Source organism: Toxorhynchites rutilus, chromosome 3 (genome assembly GCF_029784135.1).
Source record: "Toxorhynchites rutilus septentrionalis strain SRP chromosome 3, ASM2978413v1, whole genome shotgun sequence".
In the NCBI taxonomy this organism is placed as follows: domain Eukaryota; kingdom Metazoa; phylum Arthropoda; class Insecta; order Diptera; family Culicidae; genus Toxorhynchites; species Toxorhynchites rutilus.
The window spans coordinates 328,875,118-328,899,037 of NC_073746.1; the positions used below are offsets into that span (position 1 = coordinate 328,875,118).

A 23,920-nucleotide genomic window follows, 5' to 3' on the forward strand; every position below is an offset into this window, starting at 1 on the left:
TAAGTTATAATCCATTGCAGCCGCGAGTTGAAGATAAAAATAAACGACAACAAAGAGTTTTTTTTGTGCGAATAATATCAACAGTAAACAACTCCTCACCCAGATGTATTTTTATTTTTAATTCTCTTTGCCGCTGCGTGTGATATTCACGTTCGAAAAAAGAACTTTTGAATGTCGTCGTCACGACGCTTTTTTGTTACTTTTCATAAAATAATCATGCACTGTTTGACAAAAACTAAATATTTGAAACTTTTTGACACATAAAATTTGATCAACGTGAATAGACCGAGCTTATTTCATGCATTTATTTGTTATTTCAACGCATAAATCTATCCCTTTTGGCATGACAGAGTGAAAGCTCTCTATAGCGACATCGCAAGGGACCGTCGTTATAGAGAATTGTCGCTATAGTGAATTCGGATGTCGTTCTAAAGAGAGAAACGCTCAATACACGAAACAATTAAATTATAATATTGAACAAAAATTTAGAGAAAAACTGAAAAAAAAAAAAGTAAAACAAACTAAAAATTCAGAGTAGAACGAACGTAACTTCAAATTGTTGCACGAATTCGAAATTAAAAGCTTACCATGTAACAAGCTCGATGCAAATAATTTATTTTCGGGATTCTTATATAGAACAATTCAACGCCAAATCAGCTGAAAACAGCAAATTTTGTAGCGACCTTCTTCGATTTTTTTTGTAACTTGGTACATATGACCAATTTAACACCTCTATACTCGCGCGTAATTTGTGTACTCTGTACTATGAACGTCTCTGTGATATTGCTATTGTGTATTTTCAGGCGTTATTGGTATTTAACCAAAGAAAAAAATATAATTGAGTGAAGAAACTCCAGAAAATATATTTTTTTTTGACTTCATTTAGTTTTAATAGCCATTTAATTCAACCACCTCATTGATGCTCAAATCGATACGCGAGTATAGGATGGTTATGTTACGACACATTATTTAAAAGTGTGCGTTCAAAATCAGTTCTTTCTTTCAAAAAATCGTAACAACACAAAATCCAGATGTCTGATACAAATACGATGTTTGTAGATAAATTAATGAACTATTCAGGGAAAATAATATTTTAAATGCACTGTAAAAATCTTACTCAAAAACTTTTTAGATTTTTAGACAATTTTAGAGTAGAATTTTTCAACAGTACATTTAAAATGTTATTTCTCCTAAATAGTTTAGCTTTTCAACAACTTTTTCAAACATCATATTATATTTTAATCAGACATCTGGATCTTGCGTTACGATTTTTTGAAATAAAGATCAACTGTCGATGATGGGCTTTTAAAAAACCAGTCGTAATTTAAATTGTTTTGGCGGAATGGATTTTGTTTGCGCCAGAATCATTTTGAGTATCTTGAGAAAAGGTGATCCAAAACAGCTAATCTGTATTGTGTTCCTTTTCAACCAAACAGTATCGCTTAATCTTATTCCCACTGCGCATCACGAGAGCTTCAGACCGACCGCATCATTTTCGAGAGTTTGTTTTTGGATTGCTCTTTCGCTATACGAAATGGTACAACTGATTAGGTGCAGCAGAATTTTAAACAGAATTTTTAAATAAAGTGTGTGTCACATCAAATTGCATCACGGAAAAAAACGCTGTAGAAATTTAATTTTTAGGAATTATATCTTCAGCTTTCGCTTATAATCAGATAAGAGTGTATAGATTACGTTGGCCATGCTTCACTGTCAATTTTTCGTAAATTTGGAAAAATGTCGTCGAACGAAAAAGAGCGTCGTGAATTAATCCTGCGCACTCATTTCGAGAATCCGGAGTTGTCACATCGGGACATCGGTAAGATGCTGGGAATCGTCCAATCCACGGTCAGCAGAGTACTAAAACGATACTTCGAGATGGATGGATGCTCCTTCAGTGAAAAGGATCACAAGCGCGTAGTTAAGCAGTTTAGACGTGATCCGAGAAGTTCGGTCCGGGATGTCGCCAATGAGCTGAGTTTTTCAAGTTCATTCGTCCAGCGGACCAAGCAGCGGGAGGGCCTGCGTACATACAAGGTTCAGAAGGTTCCTAACCGCGACGAAAGGCAAAACATGGTGGGGAAGACGGGAGCCCGGAAGCTGTACACCGAAATGCTGACTGACAAGATTGCCTGGTAATGGACGACGAAACCTACGTCAAAGCGGACTTTCGTCAGCTGCCGGGCCTGTTGTTCTTCTCCGCAGAGGACAAATTCAGCGTTCCGGAGGAGATTCGCAAGCAGAAACTATCCAAGTTTGCCAAAAAGTACATGGTGTGGCAAGCGATCTGCTCTTGCGGAAAGCGGAGCGCCCCCTTCGTGATGACCGGCACGGTAAACGGGCAGGTTTACCTTAAGGAGTGCCTACAGAAGCGCTTACTACCACTATTGAAGCAGCACGAGGGCCCGACCATCTTCTGACCGGATCTCGCTTCGTGCCACTATTCAAAGGACGTGTTGGAGTGGTACGAAGCCAACGGGGTCACCTTCGTGCCAAAGGAAATGAACCCGCCCAACGCGCCGGAGCTTCGCCCAATAGAGAAATATTGGGCGATTATGAAGCAGGCCCTCCGGAAGAACCCAAATCGGAGGCGGACTTCAAGAGAAAATGGATTTCTGTTCAAAAAAAACAACAACCTGACGTTGTACAGAACCTTATGGACGGGGTAAAGAGGAAGGTGCGAGCATACGGGCTTGGGCTCGAAGTATGAATAAAAAGAAAATGCCAAAAGTTGTTTAATAGTTGTTATTTTACTGTCCAAAATTTTCAAAAGGATCGGTCTACTGGGCAAATTTCTACAGCGTTTTATCCGTTTTATCAATTCAGCTAATTATTATAGCACGTTATAGAGAGATTTGTCGCTATAGAGAGCTTTGACTGTAATCAGAACAAGAATAAGCTTCGAAATCGTCTCGGCAACGACACGATGAACGCAATTTCAAGATCAAAAGATTTGATTGAACATCGTGGGAACAGATGGAAAATTTTATTGAATGATATATTTCTGACACTATTTGAAGAAATTCCGTACCACTTTCTCATATAGACAAATTTTTGTTACGATCGAGCGATTAGAAAACTTTTGATCACTGAATATTATTTTCCGCCCCTCTTCCGTCAATAGAATGCCTTTCGCAATTCCTTTAAATTCTGACCAACTTCTTACGTTGCACATCTAATATTTATCTTGTAAATTGAACATTCCCAAGTATTTTTTCAAAAAACACAGATAAAGGCTTATTGATTATGAGAAAACTCGATTTTTCTGCCCTGCGGCTAAACGTATATCTCGGGAAAAAACGACGTTTGAATGTTTATATCCACCGATACCGCCTTGTGTGTGTGATTGTGACGCACGTCCTTTCAATAAAAGTGACTTAAATATACTATCACTACAGCAAATAAGTATCCCGATAAAAGGAACATTCCTAGTTGTTTTGTAAGTGTTTCAAGTTTTTTTTTCAAGTGCGGCTAGACGAAAGTCTATCACTGTACTTGATCAGTACACGTTGCTCAAATTTTATCTGTCAAAAAGAATCAAATATTTCGCTTCGGTCAAGCTTCGACTTCCGTCGGTCTCGTGCGTCGCATAAAAAGCTTTATTCTGTCACACTTTCATAGTGCTGTTGTAAATGTAGTAGTAATTAGATGTAGGTAGTTGCAAGATTTATGTTCATTAGGGCATTAGGGCCTGTTGACATTTGTAAATAAGCGAATAAAATTTCAAGTTTAATAATGTTGAAAAAGAGAAAAATTTAAATCTTCATTATTGAAACTTATTTTGAATTGAACAGAATTTTTATCTAATTGAAAGTTTCGGAAAGATATGATTTTAAAGTAAAATGAATCGATAAAACAAAATTGCTTATTTCGATTTCATTTCAGTGTCTTGCCGCATAAACAGAGCGTAGTTTTTTCATCGACACAAATTTTGGTTTGTTTTGATGATGCTCCATTCACCGATTGTTGGCGGGTGAGGGAAGTGGGGTAAATATGGGCCTGTTAGGAAGAATTTCGATTGCATCGTTGGAAACTCTTGTTTCCCAAAATTGAAATGCAGTTTCTTGCAGTTCAATATACAGTTTTCCGAAAGAATCGGTCGAATTTTACGCAAATGGTATTTTGCAAATGTGGAATTAAAAAAGGCCGAGAAAAAGAATATTTGTTGTGATGCGGGTGAAACGGACATATGGTGTGGGTAAGACGGACAGACAGACTCTACACTGCCAGCCTTACTACCACTAGCAACTGTCCGTCTTCGCCCTACAACAACTACTTCACTGCCGTGATCTCGTAAAGTGACGCAAGCGCCAAAATTGACATTTTACTTTTTATGTTATAAATCGATAAAGAATACCAAATCCTTTCAAACGACTGCGAAGTTTTCTAGAAATGTGGAAAAATGACCCCGTAAAAGCTTCGAAACGGAATGGCGTAAGCGCCATTTCCACTGTGATGTGGCGCAAGCGCCATTTCGCTTATAATGTGACGTAATTTGGAATCTGATGCGATATGATTTTTAATCCGTTCTGATGGCATAGAATGAACGAGAAGGGACAAAACATTTCAAATAACAACATCAATCAAGGGACGAAGCATCTTAACGATGTTCACTTACCTCACTTGCTCAATGTCTTTTTCGGATGAATTGAAGCTGAGAGTTGATCGAAGGGTAATGTCTAAAATCTCCATCGAAACGCAACTTATAACAAAACTCAGAACGTCCTCGCGTAAACTGTATTTGCTTTACATCGGATAATTTCGGACGGTATTATCTTATTCAACACGGATGTTTTCAATTGCATTTGGATTGGAATAGAAGATGCTGTCAATAGTTATTACAATCGGGTTCTCAGCTACGTTGGCCCGCTCGACACACGCTACAAAGACGGAAAATGTGCAGAACTCTTCTCTCTGATGCTACCTCTTGCTTCACTCAACGATGGTATGTTGTAGAAAATATTTGGAAACAGATTCTCCCATACGGATGAACGCCAATCGGTTGTGGAAACAGCGATTAAAATGTGCTGTTTCCACAACAAACTGGCGTTGGTAACATAGCTTAAATAAAACTGCATTTTTCTCAAAAATCGAGCCGATGGCAATGTTTTTTCATCAATTGTGCACAGTTTGTACAGATCAGATTTTTGTAATGTACTCCCTCTGGCGCTTGCGTCACTTTGCGAGATTACGGCAGTTCAGGACAACTACTTCAATAAATTCAAATTTTCGACTAGCAAATAAATTTACTTTTTGGTTTATGCCTATCATCACTTTGAACTTACATATTGGAATATACCCATTAGTGAAGTAAATTTTGAAATTTAACCACTCAAAATGCATATTGAAGCCGCAAACGTTACATCCGCGCGTGGAATCATTTGGTTCCTTTTTCCACTCTTGACCAGTCATCATTGTTTTGGGTGGTTCAAATATATATAGATGTAGAAAAGCGATGTTAAATACTTCAATGGAATAACTTCTACAAACTTATTTGTAACCAATTCTTTGTGTTAGTCGTATTCAGGCGAAAACTAAGTTAGGCCTCTAATATATTAGAATTTACTTCAAACTGCGGCTCGCAGAAAAATGCATTTTTATATAGCAAACATTGTTGAAAACAAAATGCACGAAACAAGTTGAAAGTCTTACAGAAGATTTTAATAAGAAGGCGAGTTGAAACACAAAATGCGACCACTAATGACGCTTTCTTATCTTGCCATCTGCTTCTGACAGGATCCATACATACTCTGTCGTATCGTGCACAAACCAGAAACACGCAATATATGGTTTCTTCCCGCATGTAGCTACGCGTACTCTTATGTATACGGGCTTATGCAAGCAGAAAATAAAACGATGAAACAACAACGTGAGAATGCAGATGACAAGAACCCTAAAAGCACTGTCAGTATCTGTGATGGCTTTGACCCAGAAGGTCAGTCATTCTCCAATCTTGTTAACATGTGTTCCCATTTGTTCCTGGGGTTATGAGAATTTATTCCAACGCTTCCATGAATATGATATAACAAGAGTTCATCAGAAAAATAATTGAATGAATATGATTCTAAAATTAACTCACCTGAACAAACTGTACTGTTAAAGCAGATTTGCCGACACCTCCGCTGCCGAGCACAACAATTTTGTATTCACGCATTATGAATCTGTGCTGTTCGTGTTTGTTATGTAGTTTCCTTCCGCTGATTCAGCCCGAATGGTTGTCCTCTGAAGGCGTTCTTCTTCCCCTTCTAGTTCGACTGGTTTTAGAATCGTAGCAACCGATTTTCTTGTAGGATTCTCCTACAGCACAAACTTCACCTTCGGACGAAATAAACACTCATCAGACACTCGCGAATTGGAAGAATCGACATCGAAAGTTTATTTTTATGTCGCGTCTCGTAATGTTTCTTTTGTTTGGCTCCTCTAAAAACACTCTTAACATGTGTGGAAAGAACAACGGTTGTTATCACAACAGTTTCACACAACGTGAAAAAAAACGCCGCTCACCATCCGACATTAGAAAGGAGGAAACCGAACACGCTGGGCTACTGCGATTTTTATGGCTATTTTATTCCTTTCTAATTACGGATAGTGTGCGTCGTTAGTTAGACATATCTTAATGCGTGAAAGGTTTTACACTTTTAAATAATTTTCATTCAATCCTAATTAATGTTGATCTCACTAATTGGGAAAATAAGAATCAACTGTCAACAAATCACTTCATCAATTGTACTCAGGATTGTACCTAACCGTTACCAATTTTCGAAAAAAAAAACAGACAAAAATAGAGTGAAAAAGCACAAAACGTTAATCATATGTTGAACCGCAACGAACCATTTTAGCCTACTGTTATTGTACAGCATCATGTGTTGGGGGCGTGGAGAGACGAAAACGAAGCAGAAAAACAATAATCGGAGGTCTCGACGATTTTGCGGGGGTGCAACGAATGACCTTGGCTAGGTTGAGTAGCTGAGAGGAAGGCGTCTGTGTGCTACCCCCATTTGCACGAGCGACTGGGGCGAATTCCAATATCAACTCCGCAAATCACAGTGCTAGTGGGAAATGTTGGCCATTATCAACGTGACTGAAGTGAAATGAATACGGTTCGATGTGTTCTTTCCCATGCTCGCGCCCCGCAACACTGGTGGCGCCGGAGGTGATTCATCGTTTATGAATGTTTACGGTTTCAAATGTGTGGAACACGTGGAACATAACTTTCCATCGATTTTATTCTTGTGTTGCAACAGTGTGTCTTGCAATAGAATTGGATGCGGTGCGATTCATATTAAAATAATTGGAATTAAAAGTTATTTTTTTCTTATTATGTCAGTTTTGACCAAAATAAACTCATCCCTTCTTTTGTGAACTTTTGGAAGACTCTCAATGGTTTAATACAATTAATCATTTGAATGGTCCGATTGCAATGATCGATGACAATATGTCTTCTCACATTTTCCCGATGTTGTATTCGATGTAAAGTTGGACCAGTCTGTGTCTAGTGCTGGTCAGCCTTCTGAGCATCCTACATGCTTCGTGTCCGTAGAAGACTACCGCCTTCCAGAAATAGGAGTCTGTTGACTAACGGCGAAAATTCTCTAGGCTTGCTACAATCAATCGCAAGCCGGGCAAGAAACGGAACGTTGGGAATAGATCTTAAGAATTCCGCTAAGCCGTTAAGGAAGTCCAACATGACTCTCGTGTAAAGATCATTTATGAATGAATTTGTTGCTTTCATGTATATGAAGTATTGTTAATTGGCGAAAATTGTTTCGATTTACTCGGAAAAAATTATGGTTTTAGAAAAGTGATTGAAGATTGTCAAAAACAATGAATCATTTTCGTCATTCCCATTCCTCGATGAATTTAGGTCCTATTCTTCATTTTTGATGCATGCAGATAAACTTTATAAATATGTAAAAATTGAAATACATCTCATCCATCTACTATGGCAGTAATATTTGTTCAAGTTAAAAAAAGCACGATGGTACTTCATTCTTATCCTTATAATTTTTTTCTCTCCGTTTTCTATACTGTAATGCAATTTAGCTTTATCATTTTAAGAAAATCATCTTCGAAGAAAAATCAGATAAGATTCTATGATAACAGCGATGTTCACTTCAATATAACCCAAGTCAATTATGCTTTTCCCTCACCATTAGAAGTATCTATCTCTGTCTCTTCCGAGAGCTTCCTGCGGCTGCTGCTGCCAAACCCACCACTTGAACGAGAGAATGTTATGCGTCTATGTGGTTGGGCCTGAATAGAATACTTAATTGCTTCGTTCATTCGAACTTCTTGAAAAAATGGGCATCACTTGCCCCTTCCCGTTTCCTTCCGCGAGTGTTCTACGGAACATACAAATCACAGAGAGAGAAGCAAGCGAAATGAAAGAAAACAAAAACGGGACACAAACTCAACAACAGCTCACCCGGTTAGCATTGGGATTGCGCCCGGTATATCGCTTAGTTTCAGGTGTTTTGGGTGCGATTTGTCTTGTTTCGTTTTTTTTCCTCTCTATTATATACGCACCTTCCATCCATAGCTAGTCGGGTTGAGTTGTTCGCCCTTAACCTCGATGGCAGTGGAAAAGATAGAAAAATGACTCATAAATGTTAAATCTATATAATTTCAAACATACTTGTATTGTTATCCGTGGTTCATGTCATATTGCCATATTCACAGTGGAAACATTTCAGTTAAAAAATAATCATGAAGAATTTTTTCATGATAAAAACATCACCTGTTTGCTAGGAAATTAAGGAAATTGATTTGTGTATAGAACACAGGTTATTTGTATAAACACCCCCTTCAAAAAATTCTAACTCATACGAGAGTCACTATTTATATTTTATAGTCTTGGCAACACTGGATTTTTTTAGTTGTCATCTGTCGGTGAATTTAAGATTTTTCACCAAACCCTATAAAACCAAGATTAGCTATTCGAGCTCGGTGTTTGTGTTATTAACAGTGGCCCAAAAATTGTTTACTAAATTTTGTATGACGAATGGTCATACAAAGTCACAAGTCGACTCATCTCAATGTAGAATCGAACAAAATATGGTCGGCTTTATTCCCGTTTCCACTTCAAGGCGAAAACGAAATGAAGTGTATCCGCGATAACACCGGTACGGTATCGACATCTGGATACAAAATTATTTCTCCAATAAAACTTATCATTATAATATAAAATAATCTTCAGATACAATTTTTGTAAGAAATTATTTTACCACATGAAGCTATTTTGAAGCATTGTTTTCTATTCACATTGAACACTAGTTTGATACGGAAAAGTTGATTTTCATTCATAATTTCTATTTGAAAGGTGTTCATCCTGCCTGAAAACCCACTATTATCTTTGACGCTTCACTAAATCATAGAACAAAGTTCAATGGCGTGCCGTTCATTTCGTTTTCACCGTGAAGTGGAAACGGGAATAAAACCGGGCATTCAAAAAAATGACCTTCATTAAAATGTTTCATCGAGTAATATTTCGAAGACTGGGAAGACTTCTGTCATTGTTATAAATATGAACAGAGATGACAGATGTGAAGACATATCTTAATTTTTATGAAACGATTTTTTTTCTCAAGTTCCTAAAGTCATAGTAAGAGGTAGGTACAAATTTTACATGGACCCTGTTATGTAAATCGAGTCGAGAGATAGATACGATCCCTATCGCTATCACACCGAAAAGAAAATCGTATTTTGTAAATCGAGAGAATCTTATCTTTGAAGCGTTTCTGTGGTGTTTCCCAAAGCAATCTCTAAAATGACACAGCCTGTCAGAAAATTCTGGCTGAGCCGAATAAAACATTCGAGGAATACTAATTCCGACCAGTACGATACCCATATCAACATTTAATATGACCGCAAAGAGTTAAAAATTATCGTTATAAGTCATTGATCAGGTGAACAAACATTGGCACGATTTTTTTTCTCAATACCGAAACGTCTAAGTGATGGAACCATATTGTGAAGTAAAAATATTGTTTTTGATTATAAAACATTATAAAATATTATAAAACTATTATAAAACATTATAAAAATTATCCCTTTTGCTATTTTTAGGATTTTGACACTGATTGATTATTTTTAGAGATGTTGGTCTGTTTGTTTTGATTTCTCTCAAAACAAAAACATTTCTCCACATCTGACAACCGTGTTCATAGCCAATGAAGCACATGGGACTTATCGAGCACCGATGTTATTGTTCACCAAATTATGGACCCTATTTTATAAACCGAGACAAGCAACTCGTGTCGACTCGTCTCGACTCAGCAGACTGTCGAATTATACGGTATCCATAGCAAGCAAATCTCTATGAGGGCCAAATGTTCGTGCAATATTGAATGTATTGCTAATCCCCGGGAATACCTCATTCCCACGATAGTTCAGTAGCTGTTTCGGACTTTAAATTAATAATATATAGTAATGGTATTTTACGGCATACTGATCATAAAATTGCTTTTTTTAACGGTTGATATATGTACCGGGTTTTTGATAGTTGACCCGAAATCTTTCAGGAGGTGATAGAAGAACATGTTTGATGAAAAAATCCTACTACGCACATGGTCAAATATCAACTACCACAAAGTTACTGAACGTTTCTTATTTTGAGCTCTGTTTGCCTATTTTTGCTGTTCAGCGGATGTTATAGAGATAGCAGTTATTGCCTAAGAACGAATTGTAGAACGGCCAGGGAACATTTATTTGATCAATAGAAACATCAAGTTTATGGTGCATTTTTGGGAAAACGCTAGAAAACCCGTTAAAGAATACACTAACTTGCATGTGTTTTACTTCTAAAATGTTTTAATTCCAACAATATGAATGTTGGATGGAACATCTGGATGGATGGATGGATGGACATCTTAGCTAGTCGTGACTTCAACCTTATGCTTCCTCTTTACCAATTTATCAAAAGAAATGATATCTCTGTTTGATTCCTTCCCTCCTCATCAAACCAAACTACCCCACTCGCTCCATCCTAGTCCTAAATCCTAATCCTGTCCAATTAATCTAGTGTTAGATTTAGTTTTTATTAAATTGTTAGTCTTAATTATATAGAAAATAAGTGATATTTTAAGGTGAAATTTGACTCTGTAAACGTTAGATAATAAGTAATTGAGTCTGATAATAAACGTTTTTGAAAAAAAAGGAATATCAAATAACACTGTCACAGTTTAAATTTGACCACAATTTATAACCCTGATCGACGATACAAACCAAACCTGCTTGGGCTCTAGAGTAGACTTTCGAAGATAATATTCGCTCGAACAGTGTCCTGTCGTAATACCTGAAAATGTGCTGAGATCTGAGGTCTTTCTTATTAAGACTCAGCAAATGTAGAGTAACTTTAATACTCGGTGTAATTTTTTTTTCAGTTGGTTAAGTTGTATAGCCATCCAATCGGCCATCACCTCCCAATCCCCATTTCTTCAGTTTACTCTTCAACACATAATCAGAACTTCTAAAGAATGATTCTGGACCAGTGAGTCGCTGGAGTCCAGTTCGTTTCCCTTTACGATCGCAATGGTTGAAAATTCAGTACAGTTTTTCCGAACTTATCTGACTTAGTTGTCTTAAGAGGCAAATACATTGCCAGACAATTTCTGAAGAACACTTAAAAGCTTTAAGGGCTTTAAGTGTCGCTTGACTGTCTAAGAAAATACGGATTTTAGCATGTCCGTTTTGTTTTGAGGCAGACATTTATACTTTCTTTTATTGGAGGTATTTCTGCCTGAGAAAATGTCTGTTTTCCATAGCTACAGAAATTTTCATTCTTTGACCATACACTCGAGCACCTGTTTTGATATCTATTTTCAACCCATCAATATAGAACATGATTGATCTATTACGAACGATGGGACCGCCTTCTTCCCATACTGAACGAGAAGGTTCGATCACTCTGTATAATTACTGATAATTTTATCTAGGTATGCGTTCCAGTTTAGTTTAGCATCTAGGATTACGTCTACATATTGCACTAAGGAATTGCGTTCTATTTTCTCTCCCCCAAGGAGTAAAGGCTGCAGAAACTGTTTCTTCTTTTTGGCGAAGAGAACAATTTTTTTTTGAGGGGTTTATCTTCAAACCTTCGTTGTTACACCATGATTGTGTATGGTTCAAGGTCATATGCAAGCTGCTCGATATCCATCGTCAATCTTTCCACGTACCAATATGATTAGATCGTCAGCAAATCCCATGATTTCGAAACATTTTGCTTCTAAGCATCTCACCACTAGTGACCAAAGAAGAAGTGGAAGAACCCCTCCTTGTGGGCAACCTTTTGTTACAATTACATAAATCGACGACTTTCTTAGCTCCGAGGTGATTTACCTATGTGTGAACATGCCATGGATCCATTAGTCGATCCATAGAGTCACCGAAATGATAAATGAGAGTGAAATGACATAAAAATAATTATCGAAGATTAGACTATTTTAGTAGAAGAATTTAACCATCAAATATGATTCTCAATCACTTCCAGAAATGTTGTGAGTTAAATCATTGTACATTTTCAATGTCTTCTAACAAACGCCAATCAGAGTAATCATTCGACCATCCTTGTGCCTCTTACTTCACACACGGTCCACTGCATCGGTAATTGGCGCTATTCATAACACAACAATCGAAGCCTCATATCAACTGTCCCTCTGTGAACAACTGGAATAGCAATAGGAATACTCTAAAAATGCGACGTTGTGTAATTTACAACATGTTAATCGATAAGATAGGAATGCTCTCACGCTTAAATTGCTACTGTGTAATTTACAAACATGTTATAAGATAGCAATACTCTCACGCTTAAATGGCTTCTGTGTAATCTATATAAACGAAAATGGAAGGCGAAATGTGTTGTTAAACGTAAAAACCGAAGAAGTGGTCCGATTTTGAGCCCTCTTTATTTTGTTGTATTCGTCTCTGCGCATAAATCAATGTTATGATGAGAAAACAGTTTTGAAATTTTCGAAAAACTCCGAAAGATCGAAAAAAAAAATTCTTATATGTTCCACAATGACGTTGTAAAAATTATGAATGAAAATTTGCTTTTCAGTATCAAACATGTATTCCATGAAACGGAGAAACATGTTATCTGCAAATGAATTAACAATCTCGAGCGGATTTTTTTTTTCTGAAAATAAATTTATATTATAATGCCGAATTTTGGTAGAAACAATAGAAAATTTATAGTAAATGGAAATTGTAAAGTTCCAAATGAAAATTGTAAAGATCAATCGATGTAGAGTTCTGCGATTGAACCCCCGAACGTTCGCTCGGTAAGAAAACATGAATGTTCGAAAAAAAAAATCTTGGGAGAGACAAAGTTTGCCGGGTCAGATAGTATAGGACATACAGTGGAATCCGTTCGTGACATCGAAGGGAGGTCATAAAAAGCGGACGCCAAATAAAGCGTTTTGTGAAAATAAAACCTTTTTTATGTAAATATGTACTAAGGCATGGTCATTATATCCGACTTTTTTTTAATAAAAAAATTATATAAAAATCAAATTTCGTTGTGTAATATCGAAATAATAGGCAGTAGGTCAATATAAGAGGAGTCATGATAAACGGATTCTACTGTAATTAACTATTAGATGAAAAATCCACGCAAATAAATTTGGTGCTGTTACAGCTGAAATGCTAAATAAGCCTAAGAAAATAAACAGACGAGATAAAAAAAACAAACGCTAATAAATCTAAATCCTCTGGCAGCACTTCCATTTGTTATTTAAACGGCTCTCTGCGAGACACGAGAAATGTTATTTCGCCACCCAACACTTCACAGCAGTGTCTCTCTTTCTCTCACACACTCTCTTGTTTGGGACTCAGCCCCGGCCCACATCATAATCATAAATGACAGCAACACTTTGACGTTTGCTTCTTCGTGGTCTTCTTCATCATCATCGTCATGACTAATCCATCGATCGCGTCCGTGATCTATCCTATTTTCACCATCGTTGCTTCCGGTCAAATAAACTCCGAGCCCAACGTCTTCTTCCACACTTCATTTCGGTCTTACATCCTGTGTGGGCTGCTCCGAGTCTTCTTATTCTTTTTCCGCACAACCATCACCCGAGTGTATCAACACATTCTTGCATAAAATAACGCATATTTCCAGCAACTCTTTGCTCACCTTCGCCACTGCCTTCTTCGTTTTCTTTCCGGCGCGTGACTTACATAAAAAAAAAGAACTGGACAAAAACTGAATCTTCCAAGGAAGCTCTAAATCCTCGAACGGCTCCGCTTCTTTATCTCGGTGAAACCCACCGCACTCAAGCGTACAAGAGCAGGGCAGCAACGAAAATCACATAACTTTGAAACAACACATTGCACGAGAAAACTTATCTGGAGGGCGAAAAACTTTCGTGTTATCGCGAAGGAAAAAGATTTTCCCGTTCCACACACACGCACACACGTTTGCAATGACAAAATTACAAACAAGATCCTTTCGCTTCGTCCGAAATTCCGGAGTTTCTGAATCGCGTCTTTCACTGCTTCACTCGAATTTGGACAAAGCAGTCAGCAGGAACAGACAGTATTCTAGCGAATTGAACGCTCATATGTGTGTTGGTTCGAACTTTACGCCAAAGAATGGATAATGTTAGCTCCTCTCGCTCGCTATTCACAACTATGGGTTCCAGTGCGGAAAAAGTTGACTTTTCGCCGCGGTGACGATGACTCGATCGCAAGCAGCGTATAAACGCATACATACACAACCTACACGGCAATCCTGAGAATCGCTGTCTCGTTCTCACTCACTCATATGTGCACAAAATTTTGTCTGGAACCGACGGTTTCTGTAGTTATGTACACACTGCTAGCTCAAAAACCGTCTGTTGCTTCTTCCTGACTTGGATTCCGCTTCAACCATACGTAGAATCGAATGTATGTGAGTGTATTCGTGAGTTCAACCAGTCCATTCCACAATGTATGCTTCTTGACTCTTGTATGAAATGTATCGCTTTCCGACAACATTAGACCACATTGTATGCAAGTCTTCCGAACGAGGGTGTTTTGTCGGACTGAATCAATTGCCAGGAAATTTCCTTGACCCAGAAAATGGGTTACTAAAATAAGTTACCAAAAGTTTGGTAATGCAAACATTAGCAGAATGTACATATTTTCTGTAAATGTTGGCAACCGTATGTAAAATGAATGTCAGATGCAATACACATCCCTACCAACGAATGGTACATTTTACTACGCGGTATTGGTAACTTTAACGTTTGTCATTACTGACAACCGCGGAGAAAATGTAAATACAACATGATTAGCCTAATTGCGGAGCTGTTAATTGAGTTGAACGGTACTACTTTCCGATATTGGTTTCTCCACAGAAGAAGGTCGAATCTACTCAGATTCAGGACAGATAAGTAACATCCTTGAAAATCGATTCGTTTTATGTTCTTTAATCGGGTAATCTAGTGTAGAGACACGAATCTCGGACGTTTTTTCGAGATCCGTAAAAATAAAAAAAATAATATTTTTACTATCCATTATATCATTATTTGATCATCTATCTTTTAACAATAAAACAAAAATTAAACGGAGAAAAAATATTGATAACTTTAATAGTTAAGAGCTGATGAAGTGAGAGGGTTCAAACAAAAGTTGTCCCATGGCGTACACGATTCCAGCCCTTCTGGTTATCTGAAAGAACAAAATCGAACAGATTCTGAATCACTAAAGATGTCGCTATCGCATGAACTCGGACAAGTCAAAAACATGTTTTTTTTTGGAAAAATGACGACCGTTTCAAAAAAAAAGCGGTATAAAACGTTTTTTCTTACGTTTCACGATTTTTTGAAAATTTAAAATTTAAAAAATTTCATTTTTAGAGGTTCATGCTATAGAGAGATGCAGATTGTATCCATATAATTCCGACATTAATAGAACTTAGTAGAATTTGAGATATCGTGTACGCCAGTTTGAAAAAACTAGTGCCGAGAAAAACGCGTTGGAAGTTCATTGTTATGACCAAACCAGGTTAGATACCGCATCACTGAAATGGCTCTTACTGGGTAAATAATAGGTTTTGCGATAAGTCCTTTCTAGAGTATATTCTTGAATGCCTAAACTAAAGAAATTTGAAGGATTTTTTTTTCAAATTTCTAGACTAGAATACTCCCTTAATCAATATTGATACATATTGGACAGCCAATGATCCGTGTTCGTCTTCTTCGGGAGAATGCGAGAACACTACTTCAATAATATGGAATCTTGGTATTTCGAGACATAAAAACGAGCTCCGCTGATGTCGAACCAGAACTACTGACATTCAATTTATAAATTTTATTAATATCGTATTTTGGATAGTTTAGATCAGGGGTTCTCAAACTGTTTTGGGCAAGAGACCCCTTTTCCTGAATTAAGTTTTAGATCCCCCTAGCCAAATTTCTATGAAAATCGTATCTTTAGTTTTTTTTCTTACTGAATAATTACCAATTTGAAAACATTGCAATTGGTTAAATTAATAAACTTGAAATTATTTTCTCACGGAGGCGATCTGGCGTAGTGGTAACATTAGCACCTCCCACGTAAAAGGTCACGAGTTCAATTCACACTCCCGACATTCTTCCAAAAAATGGAAGTAATGTGACAAACCAGCCAAAGTGTTGAAATTCACTATAATACAGAAAAAAAAATTTCTCATCATATTCAATAAAATAAATAGAGATAATATTTAGTAAATAAAAATAAATAATTACTAATAGAAATTACTCACAAACTATAGAAACAGAAACTATAGAGAATCGCAAACCAATCTACACAGTGCATTCAAAAAGTTCCGGGACACCGCGCGCTGAAATCGGGAAGTGGCGCTATCTCTGCTCCAACGCGCTAACTACTTTCCGCCAACTTCTGGCCAGCTACCGTTTCTACCGTGAACCGCTATCTCGATTCAGTAGCTAGTTTTGGCTGATAAGAGTAACGCAGTGATTTTTAGTCACGTCACAATTTTAATTATGGAACAGAGAGCCGCCTACAAATTTTGTGCCTCCAGTGCAAACAGTGAATGCGGTCTTCTACAAAAGTGTCCTGGAACGATTATTGGCACGAATACGGCGCGTGCGCCCGACCAGTACCGATCTGGAGAATGGTTTTTGCTTCATGATAATGCGCCCGCGCACGCTCCGGTTTGGTAGCGCAGTTTCTAGCAAAACGAAAGCTGACTGTCATCACCCATCCCGCCTATTCTCCGAACCTCGTCCCGGCAGACTTTTTCTTGTTTCCCAAGCTGCAAAACGCTATGAAAGGGGACCGTTTTGACGATGTTCCAGGTCCTCAACGAAATGTGACGCGTATTATGAACTCCATACCGGCTGAGCATTCCATTGATTTGATATAGTACTGATTTATTATCCATTGAGGAGATTGAAAATTTTGAAGATCTAAAAACATTTTAGTAAAATCCTTGTGTAATGCGTCCAAGTGAGTGACACATGATAATAGAACATGGTCTTGAAACTTTCGTGATAATTTTGACAAATGCTAGTTTCCTCAAAACTTAACAATCTCGAAACATGTGAAAAAAAATCCAAAAATGTGGTATTTTTGTGACGCCATTTCCATAGCTTTCCGGGGGCGCTGTCTACCCTCTGCCGCTGCTAATAGTGAATGTAACCTCCCATAACCTCAATTACAGCTGTTTTGGCATGCTTCCGACGAGGTTTCGTGAATGATGTGGGTTCAAATCGTCCCAAGCCTTTTGCAGAGCTACACGGGTGTTTGTCACACCCGTTCTGTACTCCTTGTTGCCGAGGACCGCCCAATAATTTTCAATTGAGTGCAAATCGGGGTTCTGAAGTGGTCATTCCATGGGGTTTAATGGAGGTCGATCGGAAGAATGTTTGTGTTTCTTCGCCAAGATGTAACGATCTTCCAGTCCCATCGACACTTCCAGGTATTCCCAAGAACGTCGATATACCTAACGCCAAACCATGAGAAAAAGTCACAGGAGGTTGACGTAGTATTCCGTTAGGCTATCTGTTGATTTTGGATATGTTTGAAGAATTACATCGTGAAACTCTTTGATAATGATTTGGTGGTCCTGAAAAGGGTCATTTTGTTTGATTGTTGGGTATTGTTTGTTAACTCCACCAGTGTTTACCGAATGATGATGACAGAAGGATGGTAAACAGTCGTTGGATGGTGCGTATCAGATAAAAGATACCGAAGTGGAACGAAATATGATGAAAACTGCCCTCTGTGATCCTAGACGAGATGGCTCCTGTGTTATGCATGGATGAAATAAATAAAAAAAAACTCACCAATGTAATATAAGATAATTATCAATACCGAACACAATTATAATTTTTTCTTTAATATAGAGAAAACATATTTGAAATGGAAAAGGTAATTTTTGTTTATATGTTTTACTTTCTGAGTGTTTATTCAACCCAATGCGAATTTTAATTGGACAATAACAATTAATACTATATGTAGAGCATATGGGAAATCACTTTTTCTAATATTTCTTCACTTTTCCAGGTTTTCTGCCGTATTAACTTTCCTTGGGTGAAAATGAACACAACAAGCTTAAACCTAACGCCCCGTTCTCGAGCGGGAACAAACCTTGATTTTTATTTATGAAAATTGAAATAGATTGTTTCATATATCAAGTCATTTTCAACACAACTGCTACCATATACAATTTTATACTCACACTTGTGCTAAATTTTTCACAATGAACGATTGAAATTGTAATGTAATTGTAAAATGTAATTCACGAAGCAACCAGTATTCAAGTTCCAAATTAAAATTTTATTCGCTAGAATTTATCGAATCACTCACCTTACTTGCAATATAAAAATGCCCCCTACTTTCATGTGTTTGCAACGTCGATTTCCCCCAGGCAGCTTGGTTTTGATGTTTCTGTTAGGGAATACATTTCGGTAGGAACAAAAGCTCCCCCTACTTTCATGTATTTGCAATGTCGATTTCCCCCAGGCAGCTTGGTGTTGATGTCTCTGTTAAGGTGGGACCAGAATGCCGCGCTATGCGTCCCGTTGCGACAATTGTGCTTTGACACTTCATTTTAAATATGTGTGTTTCCATTTAGTCGAACACAATAATGCGTTGCGTCATTAGCATCGTTGTACTAAACGTTAACATTTGTTCTAAACTGCCTGCGCCGAATTCGCGATGACAGTGGCATGGTGTCGACGTCTGGTGACAACTTCAAATTAGGGCCATAATTTGGGTCCCAGACTCATTAGTGTAATCTCTATCAGATTAGAAGACACGAAGCCGGTTTTTAAATTCTAAAATTTGAATGAAAATTTTCATATCATGTTATTTGATTACTTGAAACACGTGTTTCATTCATTCAACCATATGGCTAAACAATTCCAACATTTCAACAGACTTTTTCACCACCTGCAAACAAAAATGTTTTTCATTTAAATAGAATACTAGTTTGATATAGAAAAGCTAATTTTCATTCATAATTTAGTTTTTGAAAACGTGTTCATTCCGACTGAAAATCAGCTATTCTTTCACTCTTCCCTTAACTAGTAAACGAAGCTCAATGCCGCCAGCGCGGATATGTCAATGTGTTGTTTTTAAAAACATTCAACTGATCCGTGGACACAACAAGAATAAGATTTTCATACGAACTTTATTTTGTTTTTGTTTACATGAAAAGTGGTGACGCGAATGCTAGATTGTGACTGCAAATCAACAGACTGCGTCGGGCGAATGTTTTAGTACAAAACGCAAGCAATAACTGCTGATGAGAAGCAACGCACAACGCGGCATTCTGTTTCCACCTTTAGGGACCCGCCGCATGTGTCGTCAATTTCGACCAATCAGAAGTGGGTATTTCCGTTAGGATAGGGGTTGAGATTTTTCAATTGTTCGATAGTTAGTTTCATGACAAATATTATTTTCTTCAATATAAAAAATTGTTATCGAGTGCCGAAATCGATTGACGCAAAAATATCATCAATCCATCATGAAATGACTGAGCAATTAGCGTTTGAAATTGGACAATTTTCACGATGTGCTCGATTTTTGATTTTCAATTTGTACCCTAATATGTTCCCGAAAGACGTAATCCTACGTCAAAAGCTCTAAGCCATAGTATTGACGAATTTACGTTGGATTTACAACCAGATGGCGCAGCGAGTGAAATGAGGATGTTTTGTTTTTTTGGTATGAACTTCGCTCAAATTTTTTTGAAAAATCAGAATTTATCTTAAAATTTTCCGGTTTCATGTATACTTTCCACGCTGAAAAGGTTAGAAAATCATCATTTTACAATTTGCTACGTATATTACGAGGAATGGCTTGTTATAAGTATTGTAACTTTATTTTTTTTCAACTAAGTAAACGACGAATAGGGTGTTTTGTGCTAAAAATACTGCAAATCCTTCTCGTATCGGCCCCTACATAATCAATGATATCAGCCAATTTGATATGATATCGATTCCATCGCAATTATCCATAGTATCAATAACAGGTATGCATCATCAAACCTAAAATTTCCGAAGATTATCTACGACTTTGGTAAAATCGCTTGTTGAAACCATCGGCAATATACAAAAAAATAATTTTCTAACCATATACTGACGACATTTAGTGGCTGAAATGAATCTAAATAAAAATAAAATTAATAATTACGACCGAATCACACTTTTCAGTGCGTAAAATAAACAAACACCCTCACTTTTGTAGTTCTGAGCTCTAATGTAGGTGTCGCATGAGCTGATTCAGCTTTGCGTAAATTCGTCAATTTCCATAGCTCGTTGAGTTAGCACGTTCGAAATGTCTATTAATGCTATCGTTTCAGCGTGAAACATAGCATCATACTTTTGTCGCTTAGCTACAATCGATTCCTCACGGATGTTCTCATTAAACGTTATAGGAAACCCCCTCTCAACGTTGGCGTTTCCATGCGAGACAGCAGATTATTCATGTGATGGTAAAAACCTCCGCAAACTATAACCCGATAGCAATCCCTACCAAAAATGATCCAGTGGTTCATTTTTCTAATCATAGTGAACAAATTTGTTGCTTTTGTTGCTAATTTAGAATATTGGCTTGCCAACTAATTTTTGATCGGAATCAATTGACGAATTTACGCAAAGCTGAATCAGCTCATGCGACATCTACATTAGAGCTCAGAACCACAAAAGTGAGGGTGTATGTTTATTTTACGCACTGAAAAGCAAGATTCGGTGGTGATTATTTATTTTATTTCAATTTAGATTCATTTCAGCCATTGAATGTCGTCAGTATATGGTAAGAAAGTTGGAGTTTTGTATATTTACGATGGTTTCAACACGCGATTTGACCAAAGTCATAGATAATTTTGGAAAATTTTAAGTTTGACAATGCATACCGGTTATTGATACTATGGATAATTGCGATGAAATCGATATCATATCAAATTGGCTGATATCATTGATTATGTAGGGGCCGATACGAGATGAATTTGCAGTATTTTTAGCACAAAACACCCTATTCATCGTTTACTTAGTTGAAAAAAATTAAAGTTACCGTACTTATAACAAGCCATTCCTCGTAATATACATAGCACATTGTAAAATGATGATTTTCTAATCTTTTCAGCGAGGAAAGAATACATGAAACCGGGAAATTTGAACATAAATTCTGATTTTTCTAGAAAATTTGAACGAATTTCATACCGAAAAAACAAAATATCCTCATTTTACTCGCTGCGCCATCTTGTTGTAAATCCAACGTAAATTCGTCAATAGGTTATCAGAAGTTACGACGATCAGAAGACTTCTACTTTTGCGCTGTATGCCCATCTGGGACCTAACTCCATCAACAACATGGAGAAGTGGTAAAATTCCGTGTATTGACGAGTATACTCGTCATGCATATAAATAATTGACCATTAGCTATTTCAATTGCAATTTTTGAGAAAAACAAAACATATTCTCAAATTTCAAGATGTTTAGAATATTTTGAGGCTGTGCCGGAATAAAACAAACAAATACAAACTATAAACAGTTCGAGATGATGTCATGCGTCCCCGTATGCACTGGTTGAAAAAGTTCACCAATTCGCATAATGAATTTATTTATGTGCGATGATAATGGGCCTGATTCTCGAATACACTACGAATAGGGGCTGTCCACATACCACGTGGGCAACTTTAGGGGGGGGGGGGGGTAAGGGTTACGGAAATGCCCACGCTTGTCAACGGCCAGGAGGGAGGGGGTTTAGATAATGTCCATAAAACATTCATGTTTATAGTCAAAATTGAATGAGGTCTGTTCTGTATTTTCAAGATTGTTAAAACTATACGCCCACCCTGAGAATTCAGTATTCATCAATAAAAATACTAAGTTGCCTGAGAGTGCTGCCTGGTCAAACATCAATATTTTTTCATAATACTGAACTTCTTCCCTGAAATGTATATTCTGAAAGAAACGCACATGAACTTGGATCGAATAATTTATTCCAATCGGTAATAGAGGCCCATGGGTTCCGTCAGAACAAATACTCCCAAAGACACGAAAAATGTTGGAATATTTGTAGTATTGAAAATCACGACTTAAGTGCGGGTTTCTATTCAGCTTCCGCTCTTGATGACAAAACTGCTTCGTTTCTATTTTTCGAAATCTCTACAGGTTTTCCGAAAATTGGAACGTACAAAAAAATCTTCCATATTTACAGTGGTGTATTGTAGATTGAAAGAACATATCCGATGTCAAATATCGCAAATATATCAAATATCGCAAATATCAAATATCGCAAGTATCTAATCTCTCTCTAGAGATGCAAAACGAGTTCATTGAAATACTGATGGGTCATGTAAAGTAGGAAATAGTTATGTATAATACATAGATCATCGAAACAATATGGGATTATGTTCGACAGTACTCCTGGTTGCATCGCACAATTATCGAATATTTGAAATTGTCCCACACGTCAATATTGAAAATGGTATGGTCTATGTAAAACAATTTTTGTTTAGATGGAAAATTAGACTGCTGATTTGGGTAACGACCTCCTTCATCAACTGTCGTTTTCCGCGTCTTCTTTAAGATCCACTTGACGAGAACTCACTATCTCTCTATGGGGCTCTGAGGTTTTGTTACGATTGTAATCTTCGAGCACCACAATCACGTTCCTTAGGCATACAATTCGATCGCCTTCAATTCACGATTCAGCCGAAAAGACCATTCAATAATAACGAGTTCGCTGCTGAAAGGAAAAATCGTCATCAGATAAACAAGCTAGACGGAAGAACTAGACTAAAAATGGCTAAAAAAAATTAGGCGTGAATGCTGGAGTACTTCGTCGTTTCATCGGAAATGCAGGAGCGGTCAAAATCGTCCAAAGAAGTAGCCGGAATTTTTGAAGCCATTCAAGCTCGGCGCCTGTTATTAACATCTGATAGTGAACTAAAAACGTCGATTCTGCAACTGGAAAATTAATACGACGAAGTTTCAGAAAGTGAGTTTTTGTTAGAGATACCAATATTCCGTAGGTATTTGAATGCCCCTGAAATCACGTGGACGATACCAATCATTGGACTAGTGAAAATCATAATGAAATCTTCCAAGAAACGTTACCTACAGTGTTAAAAACACACAAAAAACTTGATAACAAGGGTTGATTGGAGGGATGACAACCAAGACATCCGTCTCAGGTCATGTGTCACCCGGTCACGCTACGCCACTGCACGGACCGTATCTCTGGAGATCTATTTCATGCAATGATGTTTTTTTTATTGATATCTGGCAATTTTTATAATATAATTCTATTAGGTTGTATGAAAAGTTCATGATGCTACGGATGACAATCAAATCGAGACACTTATCAAGATTGAACCTCGGTACACGCCACATGTATTAGTAGATTAGCTATAGTTCTCTAAAACCATCGTTCATGAGCACCAGATGAAGCATGGGTATGAAAAGCGCTTCAATGTATGGAC

At 37.3% G+C, this 23,920-nt stretch overlaps 1 protein-coding gene across 8 annotated transcripts in view; it reads right to left on the reverse strand.

The window, feature by feature from the left end:
- The window catches only part of LOC129775446 (ras-related protein Rap1), a 48,480-nt gene extending 33,629 nt beyond the window's left edge, over positions 1-14,851 (reverse strand). Inside the window, exons 1-2 of one of the 8 annotated variants that reach the window (XM_055780200.1) lie at positions 14,714-14,851; positions 6,080-6,431 (exon numbers count right to left, since the gene is read on the reverse strand). In XM_055780200.1, coding sequence (XP_055636175.1) covers positions 6,080-6,154 — 75 coding nt within the window. In that variant the 5' untranslated portion in view covers positions 6,155-6,431; positions 14,714-14,851. Of the gene's footprint in view, positions 1-6,079; positions 6,432-14,134; positions 14,685-14,713 lie in introns of those variants that run through there. The other 7 variants (XM_055780202.1, XM_055780204.1, XM_055780201.1 and 4 more) reach the window with 7 other exon arrangements.
- Positions 14,852-23,920: the final 9,069 nt, after the last annotated feature.